Source organism: Rhipicephalus sanguineus, chromosome 5 (genome assembly GCF_013339695.2).
Source record: "Rhipicephalus sanguineus isolate Rsan-2018 chromosome 5, BIME_Rsan_1.4, whole genome shotgun sequence".
Taxonomy (NCBI): Eukaryota; Metazoa; Arthropoda; class Arachnida; order Ixodida; family Ixodidae; genus Rhipicephalus; species Rhipicephalus sanguineus.
This window is the reverse complement of record NC_051180.1, coordinates 37,972,954-37,994,843: the sequence shown is the minus strand read 5'-3', so window position 1 is coordinate 37,994,843 and position 21,890 is coordinate 37,972,954. Positions and strand designations below refer to the sequence as shown.

At 44.6% G+C, this 21,890-nt stretch overlaps 3 protein-coding genes across 3 annotated transcripts; 1 reads left to right on the top strand and 2 right to left on the bottom strand.

The window, feature by feature from the left end:
* Nucleotides 1–361: 361 nt before the first annotated feature.
* On the bottom strand, nucleotides 362–5,147 carry LOC119393509 (isoamyl acetate-hydrolyzing esterase 1 homolog). Its single transcript, XM_049416268.1, has 6 exons — nucleotides 4,679–5,147; nucleotides 4,562–4,617; nucleotides 3,453–3,672; nucleotides 2,908–2,995; nucleotides 1,728–1,849; nucleotides 362–566 (listed from the first exon to the last, which is right to left on the bottom strand). Exons 1-6 carry the CDS (start codon nucleotides 4,748–4,750, stop codon nucleotides 381–383), a joined length of 744 nt encoding a protein of 247 aa, XP_049272225.1. The 5' UTR covers nucleotides 4,751–5,147; the 3' UTR covers nucleotides 362–380.
* Nucleotides 5,148–5,289: 142 nt separating this feature from the next.
* On the top strand, nucleotides 5,290–13,574 carry LOC119393510 (cytochrome c oxidase subunit NDUFA4). The gene is made up of 5 exons (XM_037660572.2): nucleotides 5,290–5,332; nucleotides 7,870–7,976; nucleotides 8,541–8,629; nucleotides 11,049–11,103; nucleotides 13,432–13,574. Exons 2-5 carry the CDS (start codon nucleotides 7,935–7,937, stop codon nucleotides 13,486–13,488), a joined length of 243 nt encoding a protein of 80 aa, XP_037516500.1. The 5' UTR covers nucleotides 5,290–5,332; nucleotides 7,870–7,934; the 3' UTR covers nucleotides 13,489–13,574.
* Nucleotides 13,575–16,114: 2,540 nt separating this feature from the next.
* On the bottom strand, nucleotides 16,115–21,506 carry LOC119393508 (exosome complex component RRP46). The gene is made up of 5 exons (XM_037660569.2): nucleotides 21,222–21,506; nucleotides 21,029–21,142; nucleotides 20,536–20,657; nucleotides 18,153–18,293; nucleotides 16,115–16,331 (listed from the first exon to the last, which is right to left on the bottom strand). The coding sequence occupies exons 1-5, from the start codon at nucleotides 21,310–21,312 to the stop codon at nucleotides 16,119–16,121; spliced, it is 681 nt and encodes a 226-aa protein (XP_037516497.1). The 5' UTR covers nucleotides 21,313–21,506; the 3' UTR covers nucleotides 16,115–16,118.
* Nucleotides 21,507–21,890: the final 384 nt, after the last annotated feature.

The following is a 21,890-nucleotide window of genomic DNA, read 5'->3' as shown; positions in this document are numbered from 1 at the left end:
TGACCTCCAACTGGTTGAAGCATGTGCTGTGTATACAACTTCATAGTCACTGCAGGTGGAAACTTTTAGAATATGAACATTTAGAATATAAATGTTTCCCGCCGTTTTCTGTGATCACCATTCCATGATCAAACACTGACCAGTAAGCTTTTCGTTGCGCTGAATAAAGCAGGTACCGTAAAAATTGGCTGTTAATCCCTTTAACTCGTGAGAAATTGCATAATTTTCTCCATTACAGATGAAACAAAAGCTTGGGAAATTAGGTAAGCAAGTAACATTTTAATGCCAGCAATATCTATAAACAGCATTTGGATATGTGGGCAATATTTCTTTCTGCGGAACTTGAACTTTGGTCGACTAGTAAATGTACACCACAGAGTTCATCTGTCTGGAGTCCAGGAAGCTATGCTGCTCTCTGGATCTGCAGGGTCTATGCACTTCCAGTCGGGAAATATTGCAGGAACGGGGCCAACAGCTTGCTCGAGAAAAGGCACCAGACATCTTGCAAGCTTCTGCGAGCCAGGCTTTGACAGGTGTAGGCCGTCTAGAAGCAACCGCTGCCAGTTCTAAAGGCAAGATAAACACAGTGAAATTCAAGATCTTCAATCCTCATTATTAATGGAACAAGTTGCTAGACAGCATGGATTTGTTGAAACATAAAAGGGTCACGGTTCGCATTAATGTGTGATCTGCGAAAACTCGCTACAAAAAATTTACTTGGCACCGTTCATCCACCCAGCTGAGATAGACAGCGTAATGCTTGGAACATATTTTCCATATGTAACATTGTATGAAGTATATACACACATATATTTTTATACATAGTTCAAAGTACAGAAATGAAGGCCAGAATGTCTGTACTTATCCAATTACTTGGCTACCAGAGCTATGCTAGATTTCCTTAGAGACACTACACCTTGCAAGTCCCAGGGAGCTGCAACAAAGCCTCCGAAATTTCATCTCGACACGTTAAATAGTGAACCATTTGCAAAAATTATGCTACAAATACATGAGAAAGGCTGTTTTTAACTAAAAACCTCGACCGAAGACTAAGTTGGATGAAGCATTGTTTTTATTTAACGGTTTTGTTTTTTACTCCCAGTGAGCCCCTGCAATATACTCTGAGGGTTTGGTCGTGGTAAAAGCTAATTACTAGGAAAAATAAATTCTTTATCAGGGGGGGGGGGGACTATGACAGCAAGAAAGTTTTCCTAATTCTTGGGAAGGCTTTGAGTTCATATTTCCTTCCTGCATGGACCTGAGCATAAGAGGTTAGTCTGTGGAAGAGAGTTTCCAGTAATAAAAGCGACCTTTCAGGGCAGCTAAATTGTGCAGTTACAGCAGCGCGGATACACTGGACACAATGACGAGACATATGTGCTTCTTTTACACACAGTTCCATTGCCGAGAGTGCCATAGCAGCCCAATGACTTGCATTATATTGCATGTGGTTCAGTTGGATGAACCACGCTTGTAGGCTTATTTGAAATGTGAAAACATCGCACGAGCCTTATGTCCTTAAGGAACTTGTCCTTATGGAACGACGATTTCAGGTAAGTTGAGAAATTTCTCTATACTATAGGAGGAAATGCAGCGTAGTCTAAATTGATGTGCAATTAAGGCAGGAAATTTCACGCTGTTGGCAGTATGCTGAGACTAGCAGAAATAACCCTTTTACCCTGTCCATATGCATGAAACTACCAAAGCTTTTGTATTATGGCCTTCACCTGTTCTTGTTGGAATGCAGCAAAGATGTCGATGACTTTTATGTGCTGCTCTTCACCGAGTTTAGAAACTGCGTCCACATATCTGGAGACCGTCTCTAAGTTGCGCCTTGCCAGATCCCTGCCTGTGAAAAAAAAAAAGGAACATTTTCCTTTACATTGCTGGCTTTGACTGTTCACTGTTTATACATATCCTCAATTATCGAGCAGCTTGCACACTAGCTACTTCGATCACTACAACTGCACTGGAGCCCGGTATACCATAAAAAAAAAAAAACAATTGTAGGTTAGCAATCACAAGGTGACTGAAATGTGGCAGCAGGAAGTGTTAGTGCAAGCTGGTGCCCTCACTTATAAAGTTACTGCATCTCATTCATTGCAGATTCCCTGCTTTGAGCACTACTATGTTTGGATGATACTGTATTCCTGTATTAGTGACTGCCTACATTTTCAGGATTATAGCTTTGTAGAATAACAGCACATAAACGGGTCGCTCACCAGGTGTGGGCATTGGGTACTAGTGTAGTGTGTATACTGCTTGCTGGGTGATCACACCTGCCAGGTAAGGGATGGTGGCATGGTGCAAGAACGGTTTAAATTTCAAACAGAAAGCCATGCACCCTTCATTTGGGGGGGGGGGTGTAAGAGAAAGTGAAAGTCGCATGCACGCCAGCCCTATGCAAGAGGTGCCCCTTGGAACGTCGTCCACGGGCCACTGTGGAGCATGCAATGCCACCGCTAGATAGGCGAGGTGAGTCAAAATAAAAAGAGCAGGAAAAAAGAAAACAGAAGGCTGGGATGATCACAGAACATTGGGGCCAGCAGAGAACGTGGGGAAGGTATGCCCCCTTGCAAATGCTAGCCATGGTAATGGGCCAACAGTGGTTGCTTTGCTACCGTGCTGCCCTCCCGATGACGATGATCATGCCCTCCTGGTGGAAACTCGATTTCTTCAGCTCCTCCAATAATGAATGAATTTTAAAAATTCCTCTGGTAAAATGCAATCGGGGCCCTTCATGGTAAAACTTCAGCTTAGCTTACGCTAATTTGAATGTAAAAACCATGGAGAATGAAAATTTGAATATTTGGAGGAAGAATTAGAATATTTTAAGGAACATCCTCAAACTAGAAGTGTGAAAAGTGCAAATTGTAAAACATGGTTTGTGGTCACCAAATTGCTTACCAGTTTTCGTGCACCAAGTCACCCACTTTTCATCACAGTAAGGAGGAGGTGTCAGGAGGATGACTTTGTTCATGGGTACACCACAAACCTGGATGCGAGCTTCAGTTTAACTTCAACACACTGCGAACTGTCACTCAACTACAGAATACATGTTTTAGAACTTTTGCGTGGCTGGAACATGGTGCAGAATTTGGCGTTTTAATGTGCTTGCAGGCAGTGCAACACCAGGCCTTTATTCACAGCAGACTACATAAAACACAAAAAAGCTGGCGTTTTTTGGTTGCCTTTGTAAGTCCGTGCATATTGTGTTTTGTACTTTTAAGCTGTTACCTAGACTGATGACAAACATGACCAGCTACAAGTTGTGTGGCACTGAATTCAACAGGTATTTCTGAAGCAGCACCTCAAGAAACACATCAACAGCTCAGAGGCACCAACAAATGAAATTGACTGTTTTAGGAAATGGCTAGTGTGGACCTCTACTTAGATTAAAACAAACTACCAGCGAAGTTTCCCTCTGCACTGAATTCAATATAAGGCGCTACCTTGATATGCTGCAGCATTTCTTCCAGATTCGAGATGAACTCCTTCAAAGGCACATTCTGTGCCCCATGGTCTGTGGGCTCACTACAGTCATTCGCTCCAAGGAATACGACAAATGCGGCCACGCTTGCTGCATCCTCCGGACCAAAAATCCTGGGCAGGATATACTTGCACATGCGTGTGTTGTAGCCAGAGAAACCTCGCACCACAACATCACACCGCCTGTGGGAGAAAGAGAGAGAGATACGAAGAGGAAAGGCAGGGAGGTTAACCAAGCTTTGGCTCGGTTGGCTACCCTACACTTGGGGTGGGGGAATAATAGAAAGGAAAGGGTAGCGAAGAAGAGTAAGAAAGAGATGGATGAACAGCTTGAAACTACACAACACGAACTAGCGCTGTTTGTTCACAGGTGCTCGTGAAGTCCGGTGGTCCTCAAGAAGCACAAGAGGGCTTTCGTGGCCTTGCGCATATGCGAGACCGTAGGCCAAGGTCCCAAGATCTTCTTTTCTGTCAGTGGTCTTGAATCCAGGTGACGGAGCTTGACTTTCATACTACGTCGTTGAGCCTGGTATGATGGGCAGTGGCATAGAATGTGTTCAAGCGTCTCCTCGCAGGCGCAAATGCTGCATGCCGCACTGCTGGCCATTCCAATGAGACACGAATACGCATTCCAGGCATGCGGAACTAGCGACGGCGACTATGCTGTGAAGTAATGTATGAATGACCCCATGAAACACATAACCTCTATAAAACGTCTTTAAAACGTTTAAAACCGCCATAAACCTCTGAAATGTTTTATGGAGGTTTTGTGTTTCGTGGGACGGTACGAAATAACATGTGAGCAGTTTTCGAAGGAGCGAGAGAGGCTTTGGCTCAGGGGCGTAGCCAAGGGGGGGGGGGGGTTCAACCCCCCCCCCCCCCCCGAAATTTTTCAGTTTTGCTTGCGTATATATACACGCACACATACAAACGCACGCACGAACACACATAATGTATGGTTAAACCCCCCCCCCCCCCCCCCCCGAAAAAAAATTCTGGCTACGCCCCCTGCTTTGGCTTGTGCTGCAGCGGGAGATATGGATTAAAGAAATTGATACAACGAACGAATTACCTTTCAAACGCTTCGGCCACGAGTGAACCCCAGCAGCCTTCCTCTGAGAAAGACCGCTGCAGAAAAAAACATGCGAAATTGACAACCCGCACAAATAGGCGCAGCCGGACTGCTCACCTGCGTCAAGGAATCTCCAAACAAAAATATTCTCGGGTAGACGACCTTACGAACGTGGCAGCTGGGAGTCATGTCTTTCCTAAGCAGGCTGGAAACTCGGCGATTCTCGCGTTCGTGCAGTTGGTTTCGTTTCGATCATGTAGAGTGTACGGGACTGGGATGTGATCCTGGTGAGGAAAAAACGCTACTGCAGTCCTTGTAAGGAGCACGGAGAGGAATGAAGGCGAGTTAGGAAAGCAGTGAGAGTGCTGAGAGCGCAGGGACAGTGCACACTTGCGCGTGACGCGTCACCGGCGTCGCATTCTCGGAGGCCATACTTTCGGCCTACTGTGATGTCTTTGTCTGTGCTCAGACAAGTGAAAACCGTTGTAAATCCGCCTGAATGCACAGAGAAAAAGTGCAGCTCGTTCTGCCGCGTAAAATCTGTGTTGTCAAAAGCATCTAGCCCCTACAGTCCTCGGCATTGGTAGGCAACTTGAATCGCTCGCACTACGGTCCCTAGAATAGGGACCGTACTCGCACGCACGCGCTGACTTTGGCCGGCCGGCTGGCTTTGACTTTTTAGCGGTACTTTGGCTACGACTTTAGCCTGCTTTGGCTTCGCTTTTTCTTGCGGCTTTCCGCAGTTGCAACGGTTGGTGTAGCTCCCGTGTTAGGGTGGCTAGAAAGGGAGGTGTGCTGAGCGCGGCGGCCAGCCATAGGAGAGGGTGGTCCTCTTTCGCGTGATCGCCGCTAGGGCACAACGTAGCGCTGCCGTCTGGGGCGCCGTCAGCGTTTCCGCGGAGAGAGGCTGGCCGGCGGTTTGTAGTTGTGTCGGTTGTGTAGTTTGCTGCGAACTGTTGGCGTGTGCTGTTGATTCATGAGTGTTGTGTGCTAGCAAAGATGCCGTCTACCTCAAAGAAAAAAACTCAGCGTTGGTGCTTCGTGCCAGGGTGTGATTCCGGCTACAGATCTTGTTGGGAAAAAGTGTCCCTTTTCCGTGCACCGACTTGCCAAGAACTGTTCTTGAAGTGGGCACGCTCCATTCCGAGGGCTGACAAACCGCTTTAAGAGAATTCTGCTGTTTGCGCAAAGCATTTGCGCAAACAGCGGAATGAATGGCAAAATGTCAAAGAAATGAATGACAAAAAAATCAAAAGGAGAAAGCCTTGTGTGATGTGAGGCAAGCCGCGGAAACAATCAAGTACATTCTGTAGTACACAATAAAGGTTCTTTACCTAGTAACATGTTGCATTAATTTATTTGGTTTCTGAATTGAGCCTCAAAAGACTACCGAGCGTTGTATTACCATGTATGCCGGCCATGATTTAATCCCGATTTGGTTGGCGTAGATCAAGTTATCTGCTTTCGCACGTAATGAGGCGCACGAATAAATGATCAGAGTGCATTAGAGCATAATTAAGCCCCCAGGGCCATAATTAAGGGGGGGGGGTGAGGGGGTTCTGACACCCCCGAAATTTTTTCTTGCTTTATTTATTTCTTTATTTATCATAGTACCCACAGCGCCCAAGGGCATATTACAGTTTGGGGGGGGGGGGGCGAGAATACAATATTTCGATACAGAATACAGATTCCAACACTTCAATATTACAATAAATGCAATTCACTGTCAACTTACGTAGTGATACATGGGATATACACAATATAAATCGGGTTCATAGTACAGTTTTGTCCTTACACAACCGCGCGAGTACACTACTGGAGACCCAGAAGTGAACTTGAAAATACTTCATGTGAAGTAATTTCTGCTACTTCAGGAGACAATCTATTCCACTTGCTTATCGTCCTCGGAAAAAATGACATTTTAAATGCGTCAGTCGGGCAGCTTATTTCCTTTATCTTATTGGCATGATGTAATCGCTGCGAAACGTAATCCGGTTTGTGAAAGTATCGCGAGGGGTCCAGACCCGTTAGGTCATGAAATACCTTATGAAATAGTTTCAACCGCAGATATTCCCTTCGTTTGTGTAGAAGTTCCCAACCAAGCCTTTCTTTTGCTTTTGAAACACTGAAATTCCTGGTATAGTCAGAGCAGCAGACAAACCAAACAGCCAAGTTCTGAATTCTTTCTAAATTGGACACGTCACAATTGCCTTCCACGGTTCCCACATAGCACAAGCGTAATCTAAGATAGATCGAACGTTAGACATGTACAGTTGAGTCTTGGCCTCAAATGGTTAACTTTTGCATTTCTGCGCAGGAAACCTAGCACACACCCGGCTTTGTGACGTGATGGATGTGACAGCTCCAGGAAAGGTCTGGTGTGAAATATACACGGAGATGCTTGTGTTCGCGAACTGATAGCAGCCTGGTTGAATTTACTACATAAAAAGAGTCATGGGGGGCCTTTTTCCTAGTGAAACACATATGCACTGTTTTTTTTTTTTTTTCATTAATAAACATACGCCACCTATCACACCATTCTAAGACCTTGTCGAGGTTGTTTTGGAGAGTAGTGTAATCATGGGAACTATGTATAATTCTGTACAAAACACAGTCATCGGCAAATAATTTGATATGTGATGAAATACCGGAACAAATGTCATTTATGTAGATGATGGAACAATAGCGGACCCAGACTGACCCTTGGGGCATGCCAGAGGACACATCAACTTCCCGGGATGTCTTACCATTGATAATGACATTTTGCCTTCTCAAATTTAAATACTAGTTTAACCAGTTCACAATTAACTGTGTCGCTCACATTATACGTTTTTAGTTTTTCAATTAATAAAGAGTGGGGTACACCACCAAAGGTTTTTTTTTTTTTAATCTAGAAACAAGCAGTCAACAGAGAAACCTTTATCTAAAGCACAGGATAAGTGTCAATTCAAGTAATTGTGTTGTACAGGAAAAACGATTATGAAAGTCGTGCTGCTGAGGATTAAGTAAGGAATGCGTGTTCATATATGAGTCATAACATTGGTAAATAGAACATGTTCAAGTATTATGCGTGCAACTGCATTATCAACTGCATTATCAGCTAGGAACTGCATTATCAGCTAAAGTTTTATATAATTTGGTAACGCGCGCATTTCCACTGAAGCGTTCTCCTTGCCGAGAACGGAGAACGGCTACGTTCGCTGACGGCGCCCCCGACGACAGCGCCGCCCCACGGCATTCACGCGAATGGCGGCCAACTTTTGCCGCCCGGTCATCACACCTCCCCTTCTAGCCACCCTACCCGTGTTTCGCTTTTTCGTCTTCGCCGACTTACATTAGAGGACAAAAAGGTCCTTGTTACTTATTGTTCATCATGAGGAGTTTTTCCATTCAGGGAATGAAGAGGCACCCGTCTGTAAGTAGAAAAATTTGTTCGTGACGCATGCATGCGCTTGCGAATGGAGCGGTTTTCACTGATGTCCTGGCTGTCCTTCGTGGAATTTAACCCTAAAGGCTCTATCGAAACTACTCACTGTAGCATACTTTCAGACCTACGAAGGTTCACTTAACGTGATAGCCGTGAGTCGAAGTACTAAGCATTCGATCAGTTAACTAAATTTAATAAGCACATACCATGCACCGTGCCTGCAGCAGAAATGTCTTGCGTTGCGTGTGCAGTATGCGGTTACGCCGATCCCACCTCAAGGAGCTGTTGCGTAGTAAACGAAACTTGGATTGCACTTGTTTACTGGCGTTTAAGTAACCGCGAATATGCTTTTCTGCGTATTTTATGCAACTTAAGGTATCACCCAGCCTTCAAAGAAAAATAGAAGTGCTTTACAGGAGCCAGTGCTGCCACGTTCATTTTGAAGGACGAATGCTGGTTCGAGACTAGTGTGCTATCACATGTTTGTAGTAGCTGTCAGAGTTTTTGAGAAGTAGCTGTCTCTGACGAAGCTTGTGCATCGCTTGACTGCAGCTCATTCCATTGGTCGCAATCGTCGGCGTCGGGATGATGGGAGCAGTCTTCTACACAGCCCGCCTTGCTCTGAGGAACCCGGATGTCAGGTACTAGTATGCAACCACGAATAAAAATGGGCGAGCTTGGACGCTCTAACAGACAACACGCTAAAGGCCAAGGTGATATTCAAATCGCGCCCAGGGTGTCAAATGGCAGGGGAGTGGTTTTTAATGTTTACCTCACCTTCAGGTGTCACCCTTTCCAGCTGCATCATTTTGCAAATTTTTCTTCGAGCAGCAAAAAGTATGAATGCCTCGGTGCACAGTTTAATGCTCTAGTAAGTTTACATTGTATCCACATATATGCATTTCACAACTTGCACCAAAGTGATTCATTTCATGCACACTGAACGTCAAAAGCACAGCCACATTGGAAAGATGCTTCAAGTGAAGTGACTTTAAGAAGCAATGATAAAAGGAAACCTGCTATTGTGTGCTTTTGCTCGCAGAGTCGCAGCACACACAATCTTCATCTTCTGCCTCCTCTGATACACTTTGGGTGTCCCAAGCAAATTTGCAGCACAGTGCCTGCAAGGAGTATTCAACGTGCTTTAAATATTAATTCATTAATACCTCTGTTCAAAACTTTTTTCTGCGTTTGTGTGCAGCTAGCTGTACCTGCAGTGCATTGGGATGGCTATTAAGACACACAACAGTCGATGAACTCATGCCCATGTGCAGCGTAACAACTGAAAGGTGTATAAACACATGCCTTCAAGTTGTAGAAACTACGAAAATATGACAATGTTCTAGCATCCAAGAGGATCACAAAGCAAACGCGAAAGTTGGGAGAAATGAGATACATTACAGCACACACTCATTAAACAGAACCTGAAGGGACCAGGAAAACATGTTACATTTAACATGAGTTCTGTCTACTGAGAGATGAACAGGTGTGCAGAATATAAGTACAAAACCAATCATATTAGAGGCAGTGGTTACATTTAGACAGCAGTTCCTTGTAAGAGACTTCTGTTTACTGAGAGTCTACTCTATTTGATATTGAGGTTGGTCACAAGATGCTCGATTTGGTGTAATCAACACTAATGTGTTGTAAATGAAGCAGGCTTTGCTGACTACATGTAGCAAGATGCTCGTGCAATGATGTTGCTCATAAAAGGACACTAAAGAGAAAAATGGTTCACTTTATATTAGCAAATTGACATTCCACGATACCAATAAACTCTTGGCACAAGAAGACACTTGCACACTGTAGAGTCCCGCAAAAAGGAAACACAGGTAATGCTGCCACCTTGGAGTTCCCACACCAACTCTTCTTAAAGGGACACTAAAGAGCAAAACGATTTTTCTCGCATAGGTAAAGTAGTCTTCCACGATACCAAAAACGCCACGCTTGCTGCGAGAAGACGCTTAATAAGCGAGAAAACGCGCAAAAAGAAAATACAGGTGGCGACCCCACCTTGGAATTCCCGCACCATTTGCCGTGACATCACATATTTTCGACGGCGCCTGCTTGGGCCTACGTGGTTCCTGATCGGTTAAATCGAAGTACATTGTCCTCCGAGGGGCCCAGAGACTTGACATAATGAGTTTGTGGAAATTTCGCAAAATACGTTAAATGCTCTTTGAAATTTTTTACATCATGAATTACAAAGTTCGGCGCGAAATTTAAAAATGAAACTTTGAACTTGGTTTTCTCATCTAATAATAAACCCATGGTTGTGAACTACACAATAGTTCTCCGAACACACTTTACCAATCTAAACCAATTCATTGTTTCTCTTTAGTGTCCCTTTAAGGTTGTAAATTTTGAAAGCTTTTCTAGGGCCTACATATCTTTTACATTGTGTCCCAAGAAAGCCGCAGTGTTTGCATGGCAAGTTCTACGAAATTTTGAGCTAAAGTGGTTACAGTATGGGAAAGGCTGAAATCCATAACATGAGACCGACAGTCGGATACTGAATTTGGCATGACATTCAAGACTGAAACTGTCACCTTTGTTTTGTCTTCTGATAACGAACCTATGATCACAATTACTAACGATGGGGTTTTTAAAGAATATTTTATCAGTCTTAAATTGACTTGGCACTTCACTTTAGTGCCTCTTTAGACAAAAATACAATTAACAAGTGCCTGCTTTGCATGTTCCTTCTGGCAGCCATAGCAAGAGTATAATGATGCCATGACTTATCCACTGCCTCAGTACTGAAACTTGTAGGCAATGCTACAGAGGCCACATGTGTTTCATAACTAACGCCACAGATTTTACAGTGCATTTGTTTGAAATGTGCGATGTTTTCTATATAACAATGACATTCTTCACAAAAGCCAATCTAGCTGAACGGATGGTGATGTTGCCCTTTTGTTGAACAAGCGAGCCCGGACAGTTCATTGTTATAAACGCAGTGCAGTCGTATATTTAGCTGGAGGCAGAGTTCGACTCGAGAGTTTGTCTTGCAGAGCGGTCGGGTGCCACTGATCTCTTATGATATTTTGAATTTTGCAGCTGGAACAAGAAAAACACCGAGCCTTGGCAGGAGTTCAAAGACAAGCAATACAAGGTATGCTGGAGGACCAGTTACGTAGACAATTTTAGCTACCGCTAGACTAAAACGTGTTCTGTACAAAAGTTGTCGGTTGTACGTTGTGGTGGAATGCTGTGCAGGAGGAGTGTACTATCAGCGTCAAATGAAAGCCGAACAGCGGAGCGCGTGCCACCAGCACTGTTAACATTACAGTGCGCGCCATCCTGTCATCACCACTGACAGGCGCACAAACCGGTGTGGCAGCACTGCGCGATCCCCGGTGCGTTACGTTCCCTTCTGTTCCAGTTTTCGTGATAGCGGTGGCCGGCGTAAGCGTGCCAAGCACTTTTCGTCGTATTGCTCGCAGTTCTGCGCTTTTACTCCAGCGCTGCATTGCAATCAGCGTCGGGGCACGATAAAAAGAAAAGATAAATCTAATCGCTTTGTGGTTGATTTCAAGCTATCGTCTATACTTGTTCAGCAGCACTCGTTTTGCTTTACTTGCACCGTTTCTTTTGTTTTTGGAGGTCCAGCCGGAAACGAATAATTTAACCTGAAAATGTCGATCGAGTGTTTCCTTCGAAGAGACAACACGCATAGTTCCTCTTTACCGGCACGACGTGAGCCAACGTCAAATTGCCGCCATTATGAATCGCCCTTTGTGTACTGTTAATAGAATTTGCCAGGCATTCCGGAAAGAAGGACGCCTTTGCAACCTTCCCCGTGGACACAGGCAGCGGGTGACGGACAATGCAAAGGACCTGCTTATCAAACAAGCAGCAAAAGAGGCACCGTTCATCACGGCTCGAGAGATCAGACAACTTAAACCTGTCCGCCATCACGTCAACGATCATACATCAATAATAATAATATCTGGGGTTTAACGTCCCAAAACCACAATATGATTATGAGAGACGCTGTAGTGGAGGGCTCCGGAAATTTCGACCACCTGGGGTTCTTTAATGTGCACCTAAATCTAAGTACACAGGCCTCAAACATTTTCGCCTCCATCGAAAATGCAGCCACCGCGGCCGGGATTCGATCCCGCGACCGATCAGACATAAAGGCATGCATGGGAGTACAAGAGCAGACGTCCTTGTCTCGGCGGGTGCTCACATAGCCAGCTATGTTTACACAGAAACCACATGCTCTCTCAAACGGAAACTGCGACTGGGCACCACAGAACCATCTCCAAAAAATCAGCCATCGCGCACTAAAGCAAACCAACTTTGCAGCCGTGCTGAGTGGGTTGGTAACTACTTATTTCAATAGAAAAATAACATGCATTTTTATTGTGTCAGTGCTCCTTTAAGTGGACCCTTGTTTCGAAGTGTGCACGACCTCCGTGTCACGACTTCACGCAGCAGTTAATTTTAATGTCGAGATCTTCACCAGACATATTCATTCTTTTTTCGTATTGTGCCCAGACGCCGACAGCGCCTAATGCTGAAGCGGAGCGCCGCAACTAAACCAACCACAAGCGATCGGCACGCCCATGCCGGCAACCGTAGCAGCTGCGACTGATATACCACGATTCGCAGGTTTGCCGATCGAATGCATGAATGTTGCAGAATTTTCGCTTCTGTTATATTTTTTTTTCTTCCTTCCAAAAATTCGAGTGGGAACACAGGCAAAAAAAAAAAAAAGTCGCACTTCAGTGGGGTGGCGCTGTGCTACCAAACCGGATGTGTGGGCCTGTCTGTGCTTATGACTGGGCGGCGCGCACTATGCTCTTTCTAATGCTTGTGGCACGCGTTCCGCTGTTCGGCTTTCATTTGACCCCGATAGTACACATTTACCTCTCTAACAATGGTAGTCAGCAGTTTGGTATTGTTAGTTTTTGGTGTAGGCTATTACCAGTACAAGAGGGCAGTTTTTGTGTGGTATTGTAGTTGTAATGCACAGGAAATCGTTTGCCACAGATTTCGTGAAACAACAAAAGGCACTTGGGAGTTGGGGGAAGTGGGGCGGGGGGGGTTGTTTCCTAGTGATGCCTTTCCGAGGGCTTTACACTTCGTAATTGGTCAAAGCGATGGCCTGCCCATGTGGCCAGGTAATTTTTTACGCATGACCAATAGCTACTGGCTAAAAAAGGCATAGGAAAAGGAACAGAATCACTACAAAATAGCACCCTAGGTTTTAACATGGAGGGCAGATTGTGTATTTTGCCTTAGGCACAAGATTAATGTAGAAACTGGGAAATTGCTATGGCTTTCAAAAATTTCAAGTCTCGAAGGACGTGAGCTTATGAGTTCTGTTAGCTGCAACTAATGCAACATCACATGTTCTTTTTTTTAATGTAATGTCTGCTTTGTTTTGTAGTGTGTGTAAACTGATTACTTGTCTCTCTATTTGTTTTGCCAGTTTTATTCCACTCAAGAGTACAGCTCCTTGCCAAAGACTGAGCGCCCAGAGTTCTGAGCTGGTCCCTTCATCATTCACCCATGTATAGGACAGTTTTGCGATAGGCTGACATGAGGCACCAATAAAGGCTGCTTTTGTGTAAAGCCGCTTGGCGTACAGTGTGTGTGTTGAATTGTGAGAGGCACATTTTTTACAGCTGCGACCACTTTTCGTTCCTGAGCATTCTTTTACAAAAAAATTTGGCAGATCCCACGCATTGTGGGAATCGGTTTCATGCAAAGCAGTCAGCGAGTACTTTTATGCTGTATTTTATGGCTTTGAGCCAAATGTTACGAGGTGGATCGACGTGTTTTTGTAAGTGTAGTAACTGCGTGCACATCGTGGGCTTACCAGGCACGTCAACAATACTGGCGTTTAAAGGGTACCATGTGGTGCGACGTAACGTCAGCCCTCATGTTAAGAGTACATATGCCAGTATTATCGAAACTAAATGCACTTTATGGTGCAATCATGTGAATATCATACGTAACTTTCGTTAATGTATTCCTCCGGGGTCAAGCAATGCTTCAATATAGCTTTCTGAATTATAGGAGTAGAAGTGCAATGTTTATTAGACTGCTATAAAAGCGGAGCCAACATTGGAACCACAGACGTTAAACTGATATGATGCCTGTATCGTAGGAGTACATACGTAGTTTTTATTGCTTTCTTGTAAAATTACATAGCCAGCACCCCAACGACAATTGACGTTGTACCCACATTACACCTACAGAGGCTGTATTTCCAAACTAGTTTATAGACATGGTGTGGCTCTGTGGTAGAATACCCGATTGCCACGCAGAATGCTTGGGTTCGATTCCTGCTGGGATAATTTTTATTCTTTCCATTTGTCTGGTCAACGCTGCCGATATCGGTTTTTCTTAGCACTCTCGTATTTAAATTAGCAATGTCTGTTCTCGCTGTTCCTGGGTAGGTATAAACTGTCAATCACCTGTGGCGCATACCCGCACACCACGGCCCGTGGTAAACGGGCATGTGCCACGCGTGTCTGGAAGAAAGGGTTTGACACCGTACGCGACAGGATTTTCATGTTAGTCATGTCATAATCCGACAGTCATATTTGCCTAATCCTCTTATCCTCCCATGCTAATTTTAGTCTTCACCAAGTTAAGGAGGCAATCATGAGAGCGCCCAGACGTAGGCGGCTAGATAGATAGATAGATATGTAGATAGAAAAGCTCAAAGTGCCAAAGGTTCGCTAAGAAATGCTTTGCACTTTAAACGGCCTGTCCTCTCTGTAGTTTTTGTTACGTTGATGGCTGTGCTCTGGAAAACAAGCAAGAAATAGTCTGCGTTTGCTGAACAAAAAAGCTGAGTAGAGTGGCAGCTGAAGTGCTCACCATGAGTGATCACGAGATCACGTGCAAGATATCATTCGAGCCCGAGAATCAAATGGGAGAGTTAAAATATGATTGTAATGTCGATCTCTGCAACTGAGGTATCGAGTTGAAACTCGTAACAAATTGATGACTGCGCCTGTGTTATTTAGTTAAATCGGGAAGTTCTGACTTCAGAAAGATTTTTCGGTCCTTCAAAATCTAAAATTGTAACTTAGTGACACCGAAAAGCTACTGCAGCATTGTATTTGCCACTAACCCACGCCTGCACATGTGACAAGTCTGTGATGGTGGCCCGAACATGCAGCCTCCCACGTATGGGTGATGCAGGCCAGGCGGACCTTCACTTGAAGCTTAGCAGACTGCCGATATGTAGAGATGGGGAGAACGAAAGCAGTGATTATCTGAGCAGCCCAAGCAAGAAAGTTGCAAGGACATGATCAGGACCCTCTGTTGCATAAACGATGAAATAACAAAAGCAACCACTGTAGTCTTCCTATGGTAGCGTTTACAGGGACAATAAGCCACCGCCGCCCCAGCACCATCTTGTACATTTGTACATATGAGCGCTACTGACTGTTGAGTCTGTTGTTTCGTGCATGGGCGCGGTGTGCAGCCTCATGAAAGCTAGGCTCGCGACTGGGGTGGCTAGACGTTTCAACGCAACAGCGATAGAGGAAGAAAAACCTACCTGTGTCAAAACTGCAAAAAATCGCCACTTTTTACTCATTTATGCGAGAAAAAAGACTTAAAGCGGGTTTGGTGCCAAGCTATTTCAATAATTCAGGTTGGTGCCAGCATTGAACCCTATGGGTACCTGTCAAGGAATGGAAATTTTTTATTAGATTGGGAGCTTTGTAAAATTGGGTTTCCTTAGATTGAGTTTCAACTGTTATTTCAAAACAACCTCGTGGAGTTCCTGGACTCATCACTTCTTTCCTGTACAAACCTGTGATGGTGCACTTACGTGGTAGTCCACTTATGTTGGTCAGTTCAAAGGGTTCTATTTTTCAGCACACACCACCTTACATACGAACACGTCGGAATGTGGTGTGCATGCCGTGCTCAAAATAGCGAGAAAAAAAAAAGAAAGAGAGAAGCTGTACAGTTGATTTGGCGTGACACCTCGTTTCCTTATCCGCATTTTCTGAACATTTAGCAGCACCTCTCCGAACTACCTTACCTGTCTTGACATGGCGATTGTGGGAGACAGATAACTATATAGAGCACTGTTATCCACACAACAGAAGGTATACGAGCTACAAGAGCCTGCAAGAGGACCATGGAACTTTAATCGTCATCGCTGTCACCGTCTGCTTCAAGTGAGCGGCAATAGCGCTTCTGCAGTGCATCCTGGTAGAAGGCAAAGATGTCGCCTGCGGCTGCTTTGCTCAGAACCAGGCATCTCTGGAACTCTTCCTTGGAAAACTGGCCACTGGTGTGGGTCGAGACCAGTTTGGACTCTTGGCTTTCGAAGGAGAATGTGCATACTGCTCTTGCTTCCTGTGCAGAGAATCCAGCGGCAACAAGAACAAATACTTTTGCTTAATTTTCACAGCTTTGCAGAATTGACCAAATTTCCAGCAAAGCCCTTTTGTAGTGCTTCCTTTGAACACTACACTCAAAGAAAAAAATCGAGTACTTGGGGAGTACTTCTGCCACACAACTGTAATTGTTATCTACCTTGCATACTTTCCTTACATTATCACTGAGGGCCGGTACTTCCCAGTCACGAACGGCGTGCGCGCTGTTAGCATAAGTTAGCATTCTTGATAGGAAAGTGGTGAGAGCGGTATTTTTCAAGCGAGGAAACGCGAGCAAGCCAGATGACTATAGTTGTGTAGCAGAAATACTCCCCAAATACTTGATTTTTTCTTAAAGGGACACTAAAGGCAAATAACAATTTATGTCAGAGTGAAAGGTGAATGTTTGAGAATGCCTAAAACGTCAGTATTATCAACAGCAGTGCTCTACTAATCGAGAAATTAAGGTAAATGTAGGACACTATATGCGCCACCAGTGGGACATTTTGGAATGAGCCCACTGACGTCAAGAGTCCTGTGTACAGTTAATCACTAGTACTCAAACTACCTATAATAAAAAAATAACATTCCGTACATTACAAGCAGTAAAATGCTGGTTGTGTGTTTGTTTCATTCATGGACAAAAGAACTTGGCATTACCAAGGAGAATGGAACAGGTGGTTTACAAGTTCCATTTTTGCCGGGCTGCTCTCCACTCATGCGGACGCGTCTTAGTGGTAGTTTCGTTATCGTGTACTGTTGCGTGCGCTTTGAACGCTCATGAAAGTCGCGCTATCGGAAAGTTCGACAAATTGCCACATCACTGTTATGTTGCCAGGTGCCTGAATGGTGTGAGTCACTTGAGCAACAGCAGCTGCATCAGAGAAACAGACTTGACTTTCCAATGGGTGCTGCAAATAAACCCCTACAGCGAAGTGGCTGCGTGCTGTGCCTGTGCGAGAGTGTGCTAAATAGCCAAGAAATCTGCATGTGTGTTCTCGCTGCACTTTTGTGCAACGGAATATGAGATCAAGCGCAACTTGGGCAAGGCTTGTAATGTGCCCTTCAGAGCAGAAACCGCAGCTTCAGCTGCCGGGCAGTAAAGGCGGGCAACGTTGGGCAAGGCAAGCACTACGTCAGAAGGCCCTTGTCAGGTGGGTGATTTGAAGTGCGCTAAAGCTGTGTGAACCACTAAAATGTGATTTTCTTTTAAAATAAGCATTTCCTTGGCACGAAACAAGCACTAAGATGTTTCTGGAGTGTTATCAGCAATCAATGTCGGCTTAACATTTGCCTTTAGTGTCCCTTTAAGGTGTGTAGGCAATTGCCCAAGAAAACGATTGATAATATCCCACAATACGACACCTGTGTATTCATCCTTGCAAAACCTTCTCCACTTCGTTATGTCTCCTTCAATTTTCAGTATACCGCAATACCTGTTTCTTTTAGGTTCGGTGTGATCAAAATAGTACCGTATTTCCATAATATAAGCAACATTTTTGGGCAGTGCTAGGCACAAAAGAGGTATGGTGTCCTCTTTACTAATACATGGACCATTCTTTATAGATTGATGGGGGGCGGGGGGCATGGTGAAGTTGAAAGGCTTCTTCCAATTCTCTAATGAGTTCATTGGTGTTTCTCTAAAATAGTATTTTCAACAATAGTATGGCAACTGCGTGTGTCTCAGTGAACTGCACGTGTGGATGAGTGTGCAATCGTACGCAGTTGTTTGCTGCCCTGTACATACTGTGAAATAACGCCATGCGACAGCTATCCCCGAAAACCACAAGAACAAGCTCACCTGCTCTTGCTGCCCGTCAGGGTCCAGCACGATAATCCCGGTGTTAGTGATCGCTGCTGTGACCGCTGCGATGTGGCATTTCATACTGACTGCAGCGTCAATGGCTGCCAGGCAGGCAGCATTTATTGCACAGGCCAGCAGCTGTGAAAGGCTTAGTTAAGGCAAAACAAGTTTGCAGCAGTCAAGATGTGTGGCTGTTCGAAGCAGTTAGGGAAAAGAACAGTTCTTTAAAGGATGATGTACAGCCACCCATTTTTCTAACCTGAATGTGCGAGCACTGACCGCCGAGTCAATAAGCGCCGTACAACGGAACACAGCGGCGAAATGAGCGATAATAATAATATCTGGGGTTTAACGTCCCAAAACCACGATATGATTATGAGAGACGCCGTAGTGGAGGGCTCCGGAAATTTCGACCATCTGGTGTTCTTTAACGTGCACCTAAATCTAAGTACACGGGCCTCTACCATTTCGCCTCCATCGAAATGCGACCGCCACGGCCGGGATCGAACCGAGAATATGTGCATGCGTGCAGTAAACAGTCCGGTGCAGCTTTCATCTGCCAGGCTGTTATGTGAAACAGACCAAACCCCAACTGCTTTTTTGTCCATGGATTTTGTCCTGTTTTTGACTTGCAGTGGCAGATATCTTTTTTGCATCTCGAAAGTATGCGTGAACCACAGGAAGAAGCAAAAAAATGTTGATACGCACATTGTATAATCAGCGGGTGTATATCACGTACCATGCATTTCAAGCGTGACCAATTGATTTTTTCTTTATACCTTGATGGCAGTGTCAAAAAAAGAAGGGAAAAAGGTGACGATAACGGCGGTTAGAAGAAGTGGGGGTTTGCGACCGGTTCCCGGAACAGCCTAGCAGAAGACAGCTGCACAGGACTGCTCATTGCGCGCACGCGCACATTCTTGTTCATTCCCCACCCCCCACTACGTTCCACTAAATTGCACTTGTCGACTTGGCGGTTGACGACCGCGCGTTCAGGTTAGAAAAATGGGTGGCCGTGCAGTCTGAAACAGACTTGTTTAGAGTGGCCAGACAGCAACTACAGCCACAGTTTTTTGCAAAAACATGCAAAGACTGACACCGTCATAATACCAAACATAGTCAAACCGCATGCCATGACATTGTGTATATTTCAATCATGAATGGAAGCTTATAACTCATGCGGGGTAGCGTCTGCGAATGGTAACAGTGCCCACAGCCACGCACTCAACCACATTAGACAAGTGTGATTCACACTTTACAAGGCCAGGACTCCTTTTATAGATACAGCAACGCTGTTTTGCAAGCTTGAAAAATTATTAAATTGTTGGGCCTAATTTCCTGAACTCCACAGTCGGTTATAATAGATGTTGTAGGAGGAGGCTCCGGTTTAATTTTGACAGCACAAAAAGCAAGATGTGTGAACACTTTTGTACTGGGTTCGCAATAGTATGTGGCCACACATTTCCTTTGTCGCATGCGAGAGAAGTAGTTCAAAGGTGCTTAGCATCTGAGCTATTCCCGACCCCCATCGGCTGCTAAACTTTTGGAAAGCACACAACTATATCATCACATGTGTAAGGAGGAAGAACAATATGCCGCAGTGGGTCACCACCTTAGCTAGAAGAGCCAAGCGCGAGCTGCTGGCGCCAGCGCTGCGATTCATGTGGCAGTTGTCACCACCCGCTTTCAGCATTCATAGGCATCCTGCTGAAATGCTACTTGCGACAATAACCCCCATTTTACATCACACTAAGCTCATGACCATGTCCAAACAAAATCAATTATGCAGAGCAGAGAATAGAACTGAGGGATTTTTATAAACTTCCGAGACATTTAATAGTGTATGAGGCTCACAACAAACCGCAGCACAGCATGCAAGCGTATCACAATCACAAGGAAAAATAAAATAGTAAAGGTTGCATCATGCACTTCAATAACGGCGAAATGCATCTTACTGGACTGCACACTAACCAACAAACTGCATGAAAGTTCCTAGGCTGTGGCGACATCAAGAAATACAAAATTCATTTTGGCATCACAATAACAATGCACCGTGCAACTACTTAATGAAATCATTGCTTTGAACAAACACACATTTTTTGCTTGATTCGAAGTTTCACCTGTAGGCTGCAAAGTCAGTTTTTATGTGGCTCCCATGAAATTGAAACATTCTGCTTGCAATTTTACAGGCTGTCAGCCTAATAGTAATGAAAAAAAAAATCTGGTTCAATTACACTCTGGGGCAGGTCACTGATTCAGTGGGAAACACGGTAATTGCCTGGAATCTTAGAGACAGCACTTCGTTTTAAACGCACTGCCGGCGTTCCTGAAGTCCCTTCGAATTAAGGGAACAATAAGTCCACTGAGCAAAAAAGGATACACCACCGTTGTTGTGAAACTCTTGACAGGTTAGTGATATGCAAGAGCGCGGATGCAGGGCTGTCAACATAGCAGTCTCCAGCGTGCTTCGAATAACTTTTTCAGACATACGGTCTGAGCAACCTGGAATTTTCAGCAACAGTTACTTCATTTCGTCCCCAGACAGAGACAAGGTACAAAAATGGCGCTACAAAGCGAGGCATTACATGAGGGAACAGACTAACACAGATACGTCAAGTCACAGAGCAGTCACAGGCGATTGTTGCTTCATTGATCCGTTTTGGATGCGGTGCCGCAAGTTATTTCGTTCATAAAATGAAAAAAAAGAAAGCTTATACTACTGATCGGCTATTATTGCATTATCGGAAGCACGACTATGAAAAATTTGCTCTGTATAACAGCTTTACTCATCAGTGTTCATACAAGAGGACACAGCGACAGCAATAAAAAAAACTACTACGAAATGGACAGAGCCAGCAACACAGATTACTTACTCTGTTGCCCCGATTTAGATCGAAAAAATACTTCTACTGTGGCCTTCTCCGGGTGCTCGCGCATTTGCTTTACCTCGACGGGTCCGTAGACGCCTGCTTGAACGACAGTCTCTCCTGCCGAAACCAAAACAGCAAGGTAAGGGAAGGAAATATCAATTTCGCCAGTAAGCCTGTTACAGGCACTTGGTTATACCTTGTGCCAGTATTGCGGATCCATCCGGACGCGAGAGGTTCGAAAACTTCGCGGCCAACTTGCGAAGGCGTCCCGTGCTAGTCGTTTCCATTTCTGACGGATTCGTACTGAGGGTAGAAGAATCGGAGTTCGAAGTGATTTAGAGGTGTGACACAACAATCATAGAATGTGGCCTCAGCATGTGAGCAGCACGTCGGCGTTAGACAACATCAGCGTTAGATGAGTTCAACCAAGTTATAAAGTTGTCATGCCGGCTGACGACTGTGGGAGCCGCCATCTTTGCAGCATAATTACAGGGTTGCCAGGTCGAAAAGGCAGAAAATAGCCAGAAAATTGGAAAAACTAGCCAAAAAGTAGCCTACTTGAACAAAGTGCAGTAAAAGTAGCCAAAAGTAGCCACGCTTATATGAAAACCGCTCCCACATTTTTATTTAAATGACTAAATGCAAGAGATTTTCGGCGAAAATGTAAATATATGCAGCACGAACACTTAAAAATCAAAATTCCTGAGATTCCAGCATAAAATGTTGACTTTAGCAATGATTTCATGCATGACGACGTAGTGTTTGCGCTGTTGAAAGAATGACTCTTCATGCGTCTTGCATGACTTTTCTTGATATGACTAGAAGTTGCGACAATTAAAAAACTTTTACGCCATGATGAGTGTGC

Coding starts and splice junctions, on each gene's coding strand:
- LOC119393509 (XM_049416268.1), bottom strand. CDS start 4,750: ATGACTCCCAGCTGCCACGTTCGTAAGGTCGTCTACCCGAGAATATTT. Junction 3,673..4,561: donor GTGGCCGAAGCGTTTGAAAG/GTAATTCGTTCG, acceptor TTTCTCCCACAG/GCGGTGTGATGTTGTGGTGC. Junction 2,996..3,452: donor AAATGCTGCAGCATATCAAG/GTAGCGCCTTAT, acceptor GCTCGCATCCAG/GTTTGTGGTGTACCCATGAA.
- LOC119393510 (XM_037660572.2), top strand. CDS start 7,935: ATGAGGAGTTTTTCCATTCAGGGAATGAAGAGGCACCCGTCT. Junction 7,977..8,540: donor GAATGAAGAGGCACCCGTCT/GTAAGTAGAAAA, acceptor GCTTGACTGCAG/CTCATTCCATTGGTCGCAAT. Junction 11,104..13,431: donor TCAAAGACAAGCAATACAAG/GTATGCTGGAGG, acceptor TTGTTTTGCCAG/TTTTATTCCACTCAAGAGTA.
- LOC119393508 (XM_037660569.2), bottom strand. CDS start 21,312: ATGGAAACGACTAGCACGGGACGCCTTCGCAAGTTGGCCGCGAAGTTT. Junction 21,143..21,221: donor ATCCGCAATACTGGCACAAG/GTATAACCAAGT, acceptor TGGTTTCGGCAG/GAGAGACTGTCGTTCAAGCA. Junction 20,658..21,028: donor ATCTAAATCGGGGCAACAGA/GTAAGTAATCTG, acceptor TGAAAATTCCAG/GTTGCTCAGACCGTATGTCT.